Source organism: Ursus maritimus, unplaced genomic scaffold (genome assembly GCF_017311325.1).
Source record: "Ursus maritimus isolate PB19 unplaced genomic scaffold, ASM1731132v1 scaffold_36, whole genome shotgun sequence".
In the NCBI taxonomy this organism is placed as follows: domain Eukaryota; kingdom Metazoa; phylum Chordata; class Mammalia; order Carnivora; family Ursidae; genus Ursus; species Ursus maritimus.
This window is the reverse complement of record NW_024426230.1, coordinates 461,557-475,498: the sequence shown is the minus strand read 5'-3', so window position 1 is coordinate 475,498 and position 13,942 is coordinate 461,557. Positions and strand designations below refer to the sequence as shown.

At 55.6% G+C, this 13,942-nt stretch overlaps 2 protein-coding genes across 4 annotated transcripts in view; one reads left to right on the top strand and one right to left on the bottom strand.

Annotated features, from left to right (window-relative positions):
• The window catches only part of ARHGEF40 (Rho guanine nucleotide exchange factor 40), a 10,675-nt gene extending 5,384 nt beyond the window's left edge, over positions 1 to 5,291 (top strand). Inside the window, exons 10-16 of the mRNA XM_040620685.1 lie at positions 868 to 1,038; positions 2,225 to 2,402; positions 3,083 to 3,187; positions 3,412 to 3,555; positions 4,060 to 4,190; positions 4,589 to 4,635; positions 4,880 to 5,291. Coding sequence (XP_040476619.1) covers positions 868 to 1,038; positions 2,225 to 2,402; positions 3,083 to 3,187; positions 3,412 to 3,555; positions 4,060 to 4,190; positions 4,589 to 4,630 — 771 coding nt within the window. The 3' untranslated portion in view covers positions 4,631 to 4,635; positions 4,880 to 5,291. The remainder of the gene's footprint in view (positions 1 to 867; positions 1,039 to 2,224; positions 2,403 to 3,082; positions 3,188 to 3,411; positions 3,556 to 4,059; positions 4,191 to 4,588; positions 4,636 to 4,879) is intronic.
• Positions 5,292 to 5,801: 510 nt separating this feature from the next.
• ZNF219 (zinc finger protein 219) overlaps positions 5,802 to 13,942 on the bottom strand; it is an 8,217-nt gene continuing 76 nt past the window's right edge. The window contains exons 1-5 of one of the 3 annotated variants that reach the window (XM_040620688.1): positions 13,574 to 13,643; positions 9,195 to 9,286; positions 7,519 to 8,926; positions 7,089 to 7,220; positions 5,802 to 6,861 (exon numbers count right to left, since the gene is read on the bottom strand). In XM_040620688.1, coding sequence (XP_040476622.1) covers positions 6,260 to 6,861; positions 7,089 to 7,220; positions 7,519 to 8,926; positions 9,195 to 9,200 — 2,148 coding nt within the window. In that variant the 5' untranslated portion in view covers positions 9,201 to 9,286; positions 13,574 to 13,643 and the 3' untranslated portion in view covers positions 5,802 to 6,259. Of the gene's footprint in view, positions 6,862 to 7,088; positions 7,221 to 7,518; positions 8,927 to 9,194; positions 10,265 to 13,573; positions 13,644 to 13,942 lie in introns of those variants that run through there. The other 2 variants (XM_040620687.1, XM_040620686.1) reach the window with 2 other exon arrangements.

The following is a 13,942-nucleotide window of genomic DNA, read 5'->3' as shown; positions in this document are numbered from 1 at the left end:
GAGCTAATTTATTTTATTTTATTTTATTTTATTTTATTTTATTTTATTTTATTTTATTACTATTTTTTAAAAGATTTTATCTATTCATTTGACACAGAGAGAGAGAGCCAGCGAGAGAGGGAACACAAGCAGGGGGAGTGGGAGAGGAAGAAGCAGGCTCCTAGCGGAGGAGCCTGATGTGGGGCTCGATCTCATAACGCCGGGATCACGCCCTGAGCTGAAGGCAGACGCTTAACCGCTGTGCCACCCAGGCGCCCCCCCAGGCGCTAATTTCTAATCAGCTGGATGACCTTGGTCAAATCACTGCACTTCACTGGGCCTCTGTGTCCTCATCTGTAACTAAAGAAGCTATGTCCTGCCCAACACCCCTGATCCTACCTCGGGCTGTGTTTTCCTGTTCCAGTCCCAGTTCTTCCTTTCCCTATCTACTCTGCACTTGCTCGGGCATCTTGACGCCCAGCACACCTTATTCTCCCTTACCTAGTCTGTTTCTGGCCCAGAAGGTCCAGAACAGGTGGGGAACCTACCTCCTCTGTGATAGACCTCTTTCCCCTTGGGCTCTTTGCGGGTTCTCTTCCTGGGTCAGAGTGGTGCTTGATCCCCAACGTCCACAGACTTCCTGGGGGAGGCTATAACCCTGCTGTGCTGCGTACCTTCCTTCTGCAGAGGCAGGACTCCGTGGCTAGGCCAGGTGCTCTGTGCACGGTGGCCGGTGGATGGATTCTAGCCCGAGGCCTTCCCTAATTTCCAGACTCAGCCTGAGAACCAATACAGTTGGCCCCTTGCCCTATAAATCCCATTTTTACTCCCCATAAAATATACCCAGAGGGCTCTAGGGCCAATTTTCTTTCCTTATGCTTTCCCCAGACAGATCTGAGGGAGCAGGGCCAGCTCCTACACCGGGACCCCTTCACCGTCATCTGCGGCCGAAAGAAGAGCCTTCGCCACGTCTTTCTCTTTGAGCATCTCCTCCTGTTCAGCAAGCTCAAGGGCCCTGAGGGGGGGTCAGAGAGCTTCGTTTACAAGCAGGCCTTTAAGGTACAATGCTGGGGGGGCAGGGATGGGAAAGGAAGTCATGCTGTTCTTGAGAACTCAAGATGTTCTGGAAATTCAACTCCAACCCAGATTCAGAATCTGAATCATCTAAAACAGGTTTTGACCTTAATCAACTATCAGGTTAGGATGTCAGAGGTGACAGAAATCCTGTCATTGTCATTGGGGTTTTCGTTATCATTCATGTGGGATACTCACAAGGCATTCCAAGCCAGAATGGAGGACCTTTCCCATTAAGAATATATGCTTTTTGAGTTAGGGGTGGTCCCTGGGGGTGACAAGAAAGGACTCTATCTATCTATCTATTTATCTAAATATCTAATAGCTTAAGTTGACAGAACCAATGGAACCGAACCCAAGAGGAGGGAGGCCTTGCTTCAAGGAAACCGCTTTGGTATCCAGATAAACATCAGTAGAGATGTATAGTCCTGGGGGCACCTGGCTGGCTCAGTCGGTTGTGTCTGACTCTTGATCTCGGGGTTGTAAGCTTGAGCCCCACATTGGGTATAGAGATCACTTAAAAAATAAAATCTTAAAAAAGAGAGAGAGAGACCTATAGTCCTAGCTTAGTCAGTATGGCATGATTCCAAAGGTTTCTTTCTTTTTTTTTTTTTTTAAGATTTTATTTATGTATTTGACAGAGAGAGAGAGAGCACAAGCAGGGGGAGTGGCAGGCCAAGGGAGAGGGAGAAGCAGGCTCCCTGCTGAGCAAGGAGCTGGATACAGGGCTCGATCCCAGGGGCTCAACCCCAGGACCCCGAGATCATGACCTGAGCCGAAAGCAGACGCTTAACCTACTGAGCCACCCAGGTGCCCCCTAAGGGTTTCTAAACTTTGTCTCCCTACATTCGTTCCATCTATTGGGGGGGAGGGGTGCAGTATAGAGAAAAAAGCCTAGGTTTGAAATACCGTAGACATGAGTTTGAACCCTCTCTCCCTGCTAAGCTATGATAAGCCCCTAGGCAAGTCGCTTCGTGTCTCTGGGCATTCCCCTTCTGTAAATTATGGCTGTTATGAAGACTAAATGTGGAACACTTGGCATACGGTAGGTGTTGAGCAAACATTTACTGAACATCTACCAGATGCCAAGCTAAGTGTAGTGCTTCTCCATGTGGTACCATCTAGCCAGGACGCACTCTTTCTTCACCCACTCGCCTCCGCTCTTTCTCAGACTGCTGACATGGGGCTAACAGAAAACATCGGGGACAGCGGACTCTGCTTTGAGCTGTGGTTCCGGCGGCGGCGTGCGCGAGAAGCGTACACTCTGCAGGCAGCCTCACCAGAGGTCAAACTCAAGTGGACCAGCTCTATTGCCCAGCTGCTGTGGAGACAGGCGGCTCACAACAAGGGTACCAGGCGGGGGATGGAGAAGGAATGACTTAGGAGACGATGCCCTATCTGACTGGAGAGCGATCGCGGACACAGAAATTAGTCCAAGGTACACCGAAAGGAAAGAGGAAGCTACCAATTTCAGAAAAGCAAGAGCAAATGGCAGGGCAAAAGAGAATGAGGGAGTGCTCACTGGACCCGGGTTCCAGAATTTACTTGCTGTGTGACCCGAACTAGTGTTTCTGTGCGTTTTGTTTTGGGGTTTTGGGGGCTGGGTTTTTGTTTTTAATTCCCCAAACCCCATTCCACTCATCTGTAAAACGGAAAATGACAGCTACATCTTCGTGTGATAGGGGTGGTGGAATAAGGTGGTTATCTATGGAAGCACTTGATAAACTATAAAGTTGTGTAAAAATGAGGTTTGCTCTTAATGCCCAAGATAAAGGGCAGAAGGTGAGTGTTAGAAGTTAGGTGGCTGGAATGCCAAATGGGCAAGATGCAACATGTAGAAGACAAGAGACAGATGTCTGAGGAGGGAGTCGAGGCCCACCATCCACATAGTGACAGTTGACAGCAAGAGTAACAGGAGATACCAGATGAATGAGAATAGGCAAGCAGCAGAAGAGTCCATCATGACGGTGCTAGGGCTTGGAGCAAAGGGGGGCTGAAGGAGGTTGGTAACAGGGTCTCTGTTCCCTAGAGCTCCGAGTGCAGCAGATGGTCTCCATGGGCATTGGGAATAAGCCCTTCCTGGACATCAAAGCCCTTGGGGAGAGAACACTGAGTGCCTTGCTCACTGGAAGAGGTGAGGGCCACAGTGCTGGGGGGGCCGCCCCCAGAAGTGAAGACCTTGAGAGTGAGGGCACAGCAGGGAGGCATGGTGGAAAAGTAAGGAAGGGTAATAAGTGGACATGTCTTCCCAGAAATTGTGGGACTGACTGGGAGGCCCTCTGTGAGACTGAGGGTCATTTCAGAGAGCCAGGAGGGCTTTCCCACACCAGCACCCCACCCCCCACCCCCTCTCTGCAGCCGCCCGCACCCGGGCTTCCGTGGCCGTGTCATCCTTTGAGCATGCCGGCCCTTCCCTTCCCGGCCTCTCACCGGGAGCCTGCTCCCTGCCCGCCCGCGTCGAGGAGGAGGCCTGGGATCTGGACGTCAAGCAAATTTCCCTGGGTGAGGCCCCTCTCAAGGGGTGGCTCCCAACAGCTGGGTCATCGTGGTGATGTTCAGGCCGCTTGCTGCTAAGCAATTCCTTTTTCTAGCCAAGTAGCCCAGTTGCCATGACAACTATGTACAGCTTCCCCATTGCTAAAAGAGCCTTCCATCTGGTTGCTAGGATAATGCTTACAGCAGCCTGTTGCTAAGAAGCACTTCCTCTGTACCCCTCTCTCTAGCTCGCCTTGGGTTTCTATGGAAACTGCTCAGCTTCCTGTTGTATCCTCCTGGTTCACCGCGGCAATCCTTATAGTTTCCTGTCGCTTCTTCCCTGGTTGCTCTAATGATGCTGCTGACAATTTCCTGCCTCTTGGTAGGGGGGTTCTCTTGCAACTGGATTGCTATGGTGACTCACAGCTCCCTGTTGCTGTGGAGCTTTTCCTTCCCTGACGGAGCAGCTTGGTTGCTTAAGGTAATCTAGAGGGGTTCTATACCCTGCTCTCACCCTAGCTTCCCCTCCAGCCCCAGAAACACTTGACTCTTCTGGAGATGTGTCCCCAGGACCAAGGAACAGCCCCAGCCTGCAACCCCCCCACCCTGGAAGCAGCACTCCCACTCTGGCCGGCGGAGGGATCTTAGGGCTGTCCCGGCAGGTAAGTCCCTATACTCGGGCTGGTAGCGGGCGATCTCTTCAGCCACTTGCTGAGTGGGCCGTTCTCATTCAGCCCATGGGGGCAGGGGGACCAATGAGCCTGTGCTCCCAGCAAGACCACACGTAGTTATATTGTCCAGTCTGCCTTTCTCCTCTCCTCCCAGACCTGACTGAGAGGCACCAAGGTCAGAAGTGAAACGGAATCTTTAATAAGGAGTACGGTGCAGGAGTGCATGGAAAGGGGGGAATGCCAACAGCACCTGGACTTGGGATTAAATCAGCCAAATTGAGGAACTTGGGGGAGGAGGAAGAAGAGGTGAATTGGCAAGCTTGGGGGTGGATATAGGAAAGAGGACATTTCCTCACCCTTTAAGTTCACTGCAGTTCTTCTCCTTGCAGAGTCATGCCCGAGCCCTGAGTGACCCCACCACTCCTCTGTGACCTGGGTGAGTCAGTACCCCTTCTCCCCTATATCCAGCACTCCTCCTTTCTTGTGCCAGCGGCCTTCCCTCCCCTGCAAGTCAGCATGTTCCCTCTCCCGACCCGTCTCCCTCTTCTCTCCTGGCTTCTAGAGAAGATGGAAAACTTGGCTACAGCCCCTCCTCTCAGCACATTTTGGGCCGGGATGGCAGTGGGACATAGCAGAGGACTGGAAGAGCACTGAATTCCTTCCCTCTGCTTTCTGGACAGAGAGGAGGTTGCAGGACCAGCGTGTTTCCCTGCTGCTATCTCTAGCTCTCTCCAGCCGGGTGCCTTCCTGCAGAAACCAAAGTGGCCACACTTGCTTGCCTTCATACCCTGGAGGTGGAGAACTGATCCCTCATCCAGTCCTTCCCCACCCTGGGCCACTGCATACTCCCAGGACACTGCTCCGTGTCAGCCCTCCCCCAACAGCCTACGTTCTCCCCTTCGTCCAGGGCCACCCGGACTCTCCCCGAGAAGACTCATCTCTGCCAGGTCAGCTGTAGTTCCTGGTGACTCCTCTGGGGTGTCATAGGAAAAGGAGCTATGCAAACCATTATGGGGGGGGGGGGCTGCAAACTTTCTACATGTAATTACTGTTATTATAATACTATTGTTATATTAAATGTATTTACTCACACTTGGTGTCGGAAGAGCTAGAGCGGACCTGTGAGTTGAGGTGACGCTGCTGCCGTGAGCGCTTCCCCTCACCCAACCATTAACTAGAACACAGAAAATAAAACCAAGGCTTCAAGGTACCCGGTACCCCTTCCTGGCCCCAAACGGGGCGGGGTGCAGCAGAATACGCCTCCTCCACGGTGGCGCTCGGAGGCTCAGTGCAGAAATTCCTCCTCTCCCGCTGCACCCACTTCTTGAGGCTGAGGTGGTCGCCGTCCAGCTGGGATCCAGCACCGTCCAGCAGTTCTCAAAATGAGGTCCTCTGACCACAGTGCACGAGAAGCCCCTGGGCTACTTGCTAAATGCTAATTCCCGGCCCCACCCCCAGAGCTACTGAAGCCGAAGCCCGGGGGTAAAGCCCAAGATCTCTCCATCCTCATAAAGCTCTTCGGGCGATCACTAAGCACCTGAAGAAGTATTTCCAGGAAACGGTCCAAGGAGGACAGGACATAGGCAGACAAACACAGCGCCCTGTGCCTCAAGACACCTGTTTATTGGGGACACAACTCTGCGACAGGGATGACAGGAATCGTACCAAAAATAGCGACGTCTACAGGGCCCCTGAAGGGGCTAGAAGGGTACAGTGCCCCCCACCCCCACCCATTGTACAAAAATAAACTCTCACGCCTATGGACCAGCAAAGACTGGCAGAGCGGCCCCTCAACAGGGACACCGCCCTCTGCCAGCCCTGGGACCCCATTCTTTGATCCTCACCCCTGCCACTTCTAAGGCACTGTGACTCTCCCCTGGGCTGGGTGGGTAGCGCCCGCCCACCCTCCTACGCCCTCCACCCCCTCCACCTCTGGTCCGCCTGGGGCTGGGATATGGGTCCCACGCTGCCCCCTGCTGGCTGCTCTACCCAACTACCTCTAGCGCTCCCCCGCTCCCGCGGGGTGAGCTCACTAAGCTAACCGCCCCTAAGAGGGCTCCCTACCGTTCTTGTCCCCCCAGCCCCGCCTCTCCTGATCTCGACAGCCCGGGGCCCTCCTCCCCTTCCTGCGGAGGACTGGGAGGGGTCTCTCCGGATTGTGCAGGGGCGTAGGGCGGGGACGCGTCGGCCTGGGGCGGCCTGCGGCCCCGAGCCCTGCGGCTGTGGTGCACTTGCAGGTGCAAGGCCATGAGCTCAGGGGCTCCAGTGGCGAAGGGGCAGAAGAGGCATCGGTGGAGGGCACCCCCCGGCCCAGCCTCGCCTCCCGGCCCCGCCCGCAGGGACAGGTCCAGGGGTTCGGCCTCACCGCCTCGCCCGTTGCGCAGGGTCCTCCCGGGACTGGCGGGCTTCCGACGGGACCCCGGCGCCGCGCTCGTAGGAGGCCGGGGGTTCGCCGCGCCCTCCACCCAGGTCGCAGTCTGCGGAGCCGGCTTGGCTCCCGACTGCTGTGCCGAACCTCGCTGGGAAGGGGGCGGCGGCTCCGGGGGTGGTCCGGGGCCTGCCCCGCTCCTTTGCTCTCGGTGGTGGCGCTGCAGGTGATACTTGAGCGAGCCGGATTGGGTGCCCGCGTAGTCGCAGTGCGGACACTTGTAGGGGCGCTCGCCTGCAGAAAGGGGTGCGATCGAATCACAGAGGCACGATCACCGCCCCCACCCCCCTTTCGCTCCGTACAGGCCCCTGTAGACCAGAAAAACACACTGCCACCCCCACCCCTTCTCATTTAACAGAGCATAATTCCCCCAACCATCTCAACTGGCCAATCTGAAGGCTGCTCTCACCGCTCTTCCCGCCCCCCAGTTGCCTCCCCACCCCAGAGGCTGCCCCCCTCACCTGTGTGCACTCGCAGGTGCACTTTAAGGTGGTGCGCTGAGCGGAAAGATTTTCCACAGAAGGGGCAATCCTTTCCTGTGGCTCCCCGGCCCCCTTCAGGCCGGGTCCCTCCAACCAACAGCCCATTCTCTTCTGCAATACGCACATTAAGGGAAGTCAGAAAGGCCCTTTGCCCTAACCCTATCAGGGCCATGCGTCCCACACCCACCCCTTCGGATGCCTTCCCCTCGGGGCCCCAGAAGGAAACAGTGTGTTTGAGGGAACCTGAGGGGTTGGATTTGTGGTGAGTTGAAAAGTGGCCCCCAGGACTGAAAAAAGTCGAGAATTAAGAGACAGGTCCTTTTTAAAGAGAAGAGGACAAGAGGGCAGTGGTGGAATCAGAGTGGGCCCAGGATGTGGAAACCTTGGAGGGAAAAGACCCCTTACATACCCTGCGTGGCGGTGGACCTTGCCTGGGTCCCCGCAGCGGGCGCAGAGTGCCCTGGTCCCTCGCCTGGGCGCGGGTGCAGTGAAGCCAGAGGGCCCAACGCCCTGCTCCGGGCCCAGGTCTCCTCCTCCGCCTCCACCACCTCCTCTTCCTCCTCTGGCTCCTCGGCGCGACGCCGGCGAGCCCGGGCTGGAAGAGCGGAGGGCAGTGGGCGGAAGCTTCCGAAGCTGCGGCCAGCCCCAGGCTCGGCGCCCTCACCATTGGGCCGGGCCTCGCCAGCTCGGAGGCTCAGGTAGCCCAGAAGGCTCGGAGGCTCACGGCGCTCGGCGGGAGTGGGAGCCGGGGCCAAGAGGAGCGCGGGGCCCAGAGGCTCATAGGCCAGCAGGCCCAGGTCAGGAGGCTGGGGAGCCCGGGCAGCCCCGGAACCAGGCCCCGGGGCACGCAGCGGGCCCAGCTTGCTGGCGTGCACCTTCATGTGGTTCTTAAGGAACCAGGGCTCCTTGAAGCAGCGGCCACACACGGGACACGCATGATCGAAGGAGGCCTTGTGCTTGCGCATGTGGCCCTTCAGAAACCAGGACTGCGTAAAGCTCTGGCCACACACTTGACAGCGGAACTCCGGGGGCGCGGGGGGCTCCTCGGGAGCTGCAGGAGCGGGGGCGGGGACTGCCTCACGTTCGGGCTCCGGCTCAGACTCCGGGACTGATCTGGGTTCAGGTTGGGGTGGAGGCTGAGGCTGGGGTGCAGCCGAGGTGGCCGCCAGGGGGCGCTCAGGAGCTCCGTGGGCCGTCAGGCTGTGATGCAGCAGCTCCTCCTCCTGGCTGGAGCCAAAACTGCACAGGCCGCACTTCCAGGGCCTGTGCAGGATGTGCAGGTGGCGTTCGCGCTCCGCCGCGGTACGAAACTTGCCTTTGCAGAAGGGGCAACGGAAGGCGGCCGACGAAGGAGCCTGGGACCGAGCCAGGCCCTCAGTGGCAGGGGTGGACTGCATGCCCCCTGAGCTTCGGGCTCTCCCCAGCCGAGCCTCGCGCAGTAGCGCGCGCTCCTCCAGCTCCAGCAAAAGGCGTGCGGCAGGGCTACGCGGGCGCTCGGGCTGGTGCGTGCGCAGGTGCGAGCGCAGCAGGGCCCGCTGCGCTGCGCGGTGGCCGCAGTGCGGGCACTGGAAGGCCTGGGCGCCTGGATGCGCCCGCAGGTGCAAAGCCAGGATAGAGTTGAAGCGGAAGCGCTTCCCGCATACAGGGCAGGGGAAGCGCCTTTCGCCTGCGCGACTCTCCGACCAGCCCACTGCTCCCATCCCTGGAGACCCAGCGCTCACGCCTGGCCCGTTGGAGTAGCGCTGCAGATCCAGTTCGCCGTCGAAGGCGGGCGGCGAGGGCGCTAAGTGGCCGCCCGGAGCGCGGGGACGTGAGCCCTGTGGAGAAAGACCTGAGTAGAGCAAGGGGTGGAGAAGGGACAGCTGTGGGGAAAGCAAGGGCGTGAAAGGCCAGAAGAACTCGAGGGAGGGTGGGTGGGGCCTGAATCAGGAACACCGAGTGCCCTTCCCACTCACCTTGGGGGAAGTGGGATATGAATGGGAACTGAGCTGGTGGGGCCACAGACATAACTTCTAAGAGAGGTAGGGAGGGGAAGGAGTATAGGTGTAAGTACTTGCAGGTTCAGCCCAGAGCTTCTTCACTCACCTCCATGGACCCCCTTCACATTCTTTGGTTCTGGGGAGTGCAGGGAAGAGGAGGAGGAAAAGCTGCTAGTGAAGGCAACAGGTGCTGAAGAGCTAAAGCAAGAGAGACAGGTTTGGAGGGAAAGATGAGCCCTGGTTTTCAGCAGTAGAACGAGGCACCCCCAACCCCATACTCTTAGCACCCCTTACTCCTGCAATCTATCCCTTCGTTCCCCTTCCTTGCACCCTGAAGCAGGAGGGGGCTGCTGTCTTCAAAATTTGTACTCCTTGATTTGCCCAGCCCACAGGTTCCCTGGTAACCCAGATGTCTTCCCTCAGATTATTCATTTTAAATGCTTAGTCCAAAACCACCACTAACATCACCACCATCACCGCCACCACCATCATCACCAACACAACCACCCCCTGGTGGTAGAAACCATCACAGTATACCCTTCTCTCATTTAAGTCAGGCTATGCAGCTTGATGAGCAAACAGGGTGGGCCTGCCATGCTCCCCATTTATCCAAGTGAGACCAGTTGCCCTAACTGACCGGCCAGCCAAACATCCTTCCACACTCCACAGTCCTTCCTTCTGCCCTTATCCTGTCTTTCTGTCTTTTCCCCCTCGTTCTCCCTCCCTCCGCCTGGATTCCTGATCCATTCATTTCCATTCATTACAGAGACTCATTCATGCATGGGAGAGAAACACCTCCCAGCAGCAGAGAGTCTGGAGACAGACAGAGGGGGAGGGGCATGAAGGGGGAGAGAGCCAGAGGGAGAGGGAATGAAGAGAGAGTTGGGGGAGGAGTGGAAGTTAAGGGGCGCTGCTGGCCTGGGGAAGGGGTTAAAAACTGCCAATACCGGATAGGATTCATCCCCGTGTTTCAAACCTTGGAGCCTGCAGTTTGATGGGGCATCTCAGCCCCTTTGTCCAGGGCTGTTCCGAGGCAGGCTTTCCTCCTCTCTGCAGGGGAGAGGCTCCCTCACACAAGAGGAGGATTACACTGGCTCTGAGCTCAAGAGGCTGGAGTGAGGGACGGGGGGCGGGGCTGGGCCATCTGCACAGATAGGGGCTCAGCACATGCTCCGAGCAGGAAAGGGTTAAAATTCTCCAGGCTGAAATTCCCTGGGCCTGGGATGTGCAGACCTCCAGTTCTGAGGAAGGAGAAGAGCACTGAGAAGATTGGGGTTGGGGGGGGGGGCTCTCCTGATTCTAAGCTGCAGAGGTTAGTATTAGGACTTAGAAGCAACCCCAGAATTAACATTCATGGAAATAGGCCCGGGGAGGACGAGCAGAAGTCAGCCAGCCTACCTTCCTGCTTACATATAGAATTGTATCTGGTCGAGGCTAGATGAATGTGGGCCTAACCTATTTTTTTGCCTGAGATAGAAAGAATATTTGAGATATAAAGAACTTCCTTACAATAGGCATTGTGAAACCGAAATGGGTTACTGAGAAAGAAAAGGACTCAAGCATTACTTTGCTTAAGAATCTTTAACAGAAGAGAACTGGGCCAGGAGTCAGCCCTGCTGCTTATCAGCAAAGAGAAAAGGCTCTGGAGGTCCAAGGCTTCTTTAATTTTTGACATTTAATGAATGTGAATGTGATAAGACTCCATGAAGGGACAGGTACCTGTTACATGTGAAATCTGGGTTAAGGGAATTTTATTAACAGGAGATTGATTGACAAAGTGTCCTCATCTGAGGGTCACTAAACGACCTGCACCACCACGTTTAATATTTGTATTTCTGTAGCTCCAAATTAGGGTATCCACCGTCATCTTCTGGATCCTCCAAACAAACCCCTTTCCTGAGACCAAGAGCCCAGCGAGGCTCCGTGAGTAGCGTCATGAAAGGTGAATTAAAGAGTAGGACTGAGAAGTGCATGGCTATTGTGGGCCCAGGCTATTAACAGCCCTGCAACCTTCAGTAAATCACTTAACCTCCCAGTTTACTCATCTGTAAAATAAGGAGGTTGGACTAATTTATATTGATGGTCCCTTCCAGCTCAAAAATTTGTGGTTCTGAGTCACAGGACTCTTCTGGACCCCAGAGAGATGTTAAAAACAAATGGTCATCCCTTCAGTACCATGGAGAGTGCAGTGGGCTACCAGAGGAGACACTTTGGCCACCTCGGTACCATAGAAAGAGCTAGGAAGTGCTAGAGGGGCCACATTGGCCATTTTAGCACCACAGAAAAAGCACTGAGAAAAGCTAGAGGATTTTACAAAATTCCGATCTGGGAACCATTGGGGGTGGGGGGAACAGTGGTACCAGAGGGATTATTTTGGCCTTTTAGATGTCACTGAAAATAGATAAATGTAATAGAAAATAGATGTAACTAGAAGAATTTTAATTAGCTATAAGGAGTGTCCTGACAGTTACAGTTTGTACATCCTGGAATGAGTTACTGAGGCATCGTATTTGGGTCCATCACATTCTGTTGCTCTCCTGGGGATTCCCGGAACATCCTGGTGTACAGCCAATCTGGTATATTCAGAGGAAGCAGATGGTGGGGGAGGAGGGGGGAGGCTGGGAATACTGCATGGTCATAGCTGACTAACCTATGGGCACGTATTCTGATTCTGAGAACATTCTAGGGCCCTTAAAACTGCCTGTAGGACAGCAAGCAAAATATCTCATGGGAGGCTGACCTCGTATATGAAGCAAGCAGAGTAGGAACAGGGCACAGCTTCCTCCGCCACAACAAAACAAAAACAGAAAGACCTACTTTGCACATAGCATTTTCCAGGATGGAAAAAAGTGATATACAAGAAGGCCTAAATTGAAGCTGAATTCCCAAGCAGGGAGAGTTTCCCTAGAGGGTAGCCTCAAATCAACAAAACCCACTTAGACACCTTCCTAGACCCAGTCAAGACCTCCTGAATCATCTCCACACCAAAGGAGGCCCCAGGCACCTGATCCCATGAGTGTTTTGTTTTATTTTGTTTTGTTTTGCTTTCAATAGGAGAGAGCACGGACAGCGTCCAAGATCTATGAACTGGCTTGGAACCCACAGCATCCATGTATTGCCTGTGGGCAATAATCACAGAGTTTCCTATAGTTAGGCCCTAAACACCATCCACGAGACTTGGCCAGACGGTAGTACTGACCTACTTTCCACCCCCACTGGGAATCAGGGGTTATCTGGCCCTTATTTGGGTTCTATAGGGATACAGAGCCAGGGATAGGAATCGGAAGTCGTTCCAAAGCAACAGGCCAGTTATTTTTATGTGCTAGGAAAGCTGGTGGGGAAGGGGATGTGGATCATCAAGCCTTACTGCGTTAGGGAGGGCTGGAAAGGTTGGTGAGAAGACTAAGAAACAAGGACAGGTACACAGAAGCATCTGCTGACTGAAGGACCTCAAAGATTGTCCCTCAAATCTGTGGTTCAAAAGTTTTTAGGGTCAAAGTGTAAGGGGCAAGGATTCAGGACTTCTGTGGTATAGTTGTGACTAAACATCTGTCATTGGTCATTTCTAATACTTGATGTTCTTCCCTCTGTTGAGAACCCCACACCTCCGAAGTCCGTTACCAATTACGATTAACACTGCACAAGACGAGGTAAGAAAGAAAGGGGGCTTCTTAGGTGGTCTAGAGGCAAGACCTCTTTTATCACAAACACATGCCAGTAGCTCACTTTTATGGTCTCCCCTCCATGGGCCTCTGAACCTCACTGCTCAGAGAGTTCCTCTAAACTGACTCCACATCACAGCATGCCCATCTTTTACAGAGTTCTTGGTAAAGCCTCCTTCCCTCCATCCTCACTGTCCTGATTTGGGGGCATGGCACCTCAGTCACGGACTTCAAATGTGCAGCAGGAGACAAGAGGAAGGTACACCTGCTGACCTACAGCCACCCCACCACAGTGAATCTTATTCCACAGGCATGTCCCAACTTGACCCCTCTTCTGAAAGTTCTAGAGGACCTTGATTTGGGGGAGGGGGCACGGAGCCAGCCCTAAGTCCCCTTAACTGGAGCTGACCCTAGAAAGGTCAGAGTCTTAGCACCCGTATGAGCCTCAGTCCTCAGATTAGGGGGTGGGGGGCGGGCAGGAGATCCTCTGGGAAAATCTCCCTCCCAGAAGTAGGTTGGCAAGTAGGGCAGGACCTGTGATCCTGCACAAGAGATTCTTCCAGCAGCACCCCAGTCCCCTCCCGGGGAAGATAAGCTAGAAGGATGATGGGGGGCAGGGTTGGGAGACTGGGAGGCCAGGGCTCAGCTACCCCGGCCGGGAGAACAAAAGCTGAGTTGCAGCCGCCTCCGCCGCTGCCGCCGGCCGAGCTCTTTGTGACACTTTGTTTGGGACGCAGAGAGGGAAGCACCCCCCATCCTCTCCCCTCCCCCACCCCCGCTCCGGGAGAGTTTGGGTCCCTTCCCCCTCTTCCATCAGCCCTACCTGAGCCGGGGGGCGCTCATCCACTCTGGCTCCCGGCTCGGCCGCCCGGCACCCCCAGGCCCCTCGCGCCCTGCCTTCGGGCCCCTACAAAGACGTCCGCGCCCCCCCCCCCGCTGGCCTTTCCCCTTTGGTGTCCGCTTTCCCGGCTCCCCCACCTGGCCCCCCCCTCCCTCGAGGCCCCCCAGCTCTCTCGGCTTCCGAGGCCGCCGCCCCCACCCCGCCCCCCCAGGAGCTCTGGGCGAAGTTTGCTTGGGGCCGAGCCGGCGCCCCTCCCCCGCCCCCGCCCCCTGCACCTGCTCCGAGCCGGGCGCGCGGAGCGGGCCCCCCCTCCGGGTGGGGGGGAGGGGGCCGGGGGCGGGGGCCGGGTGG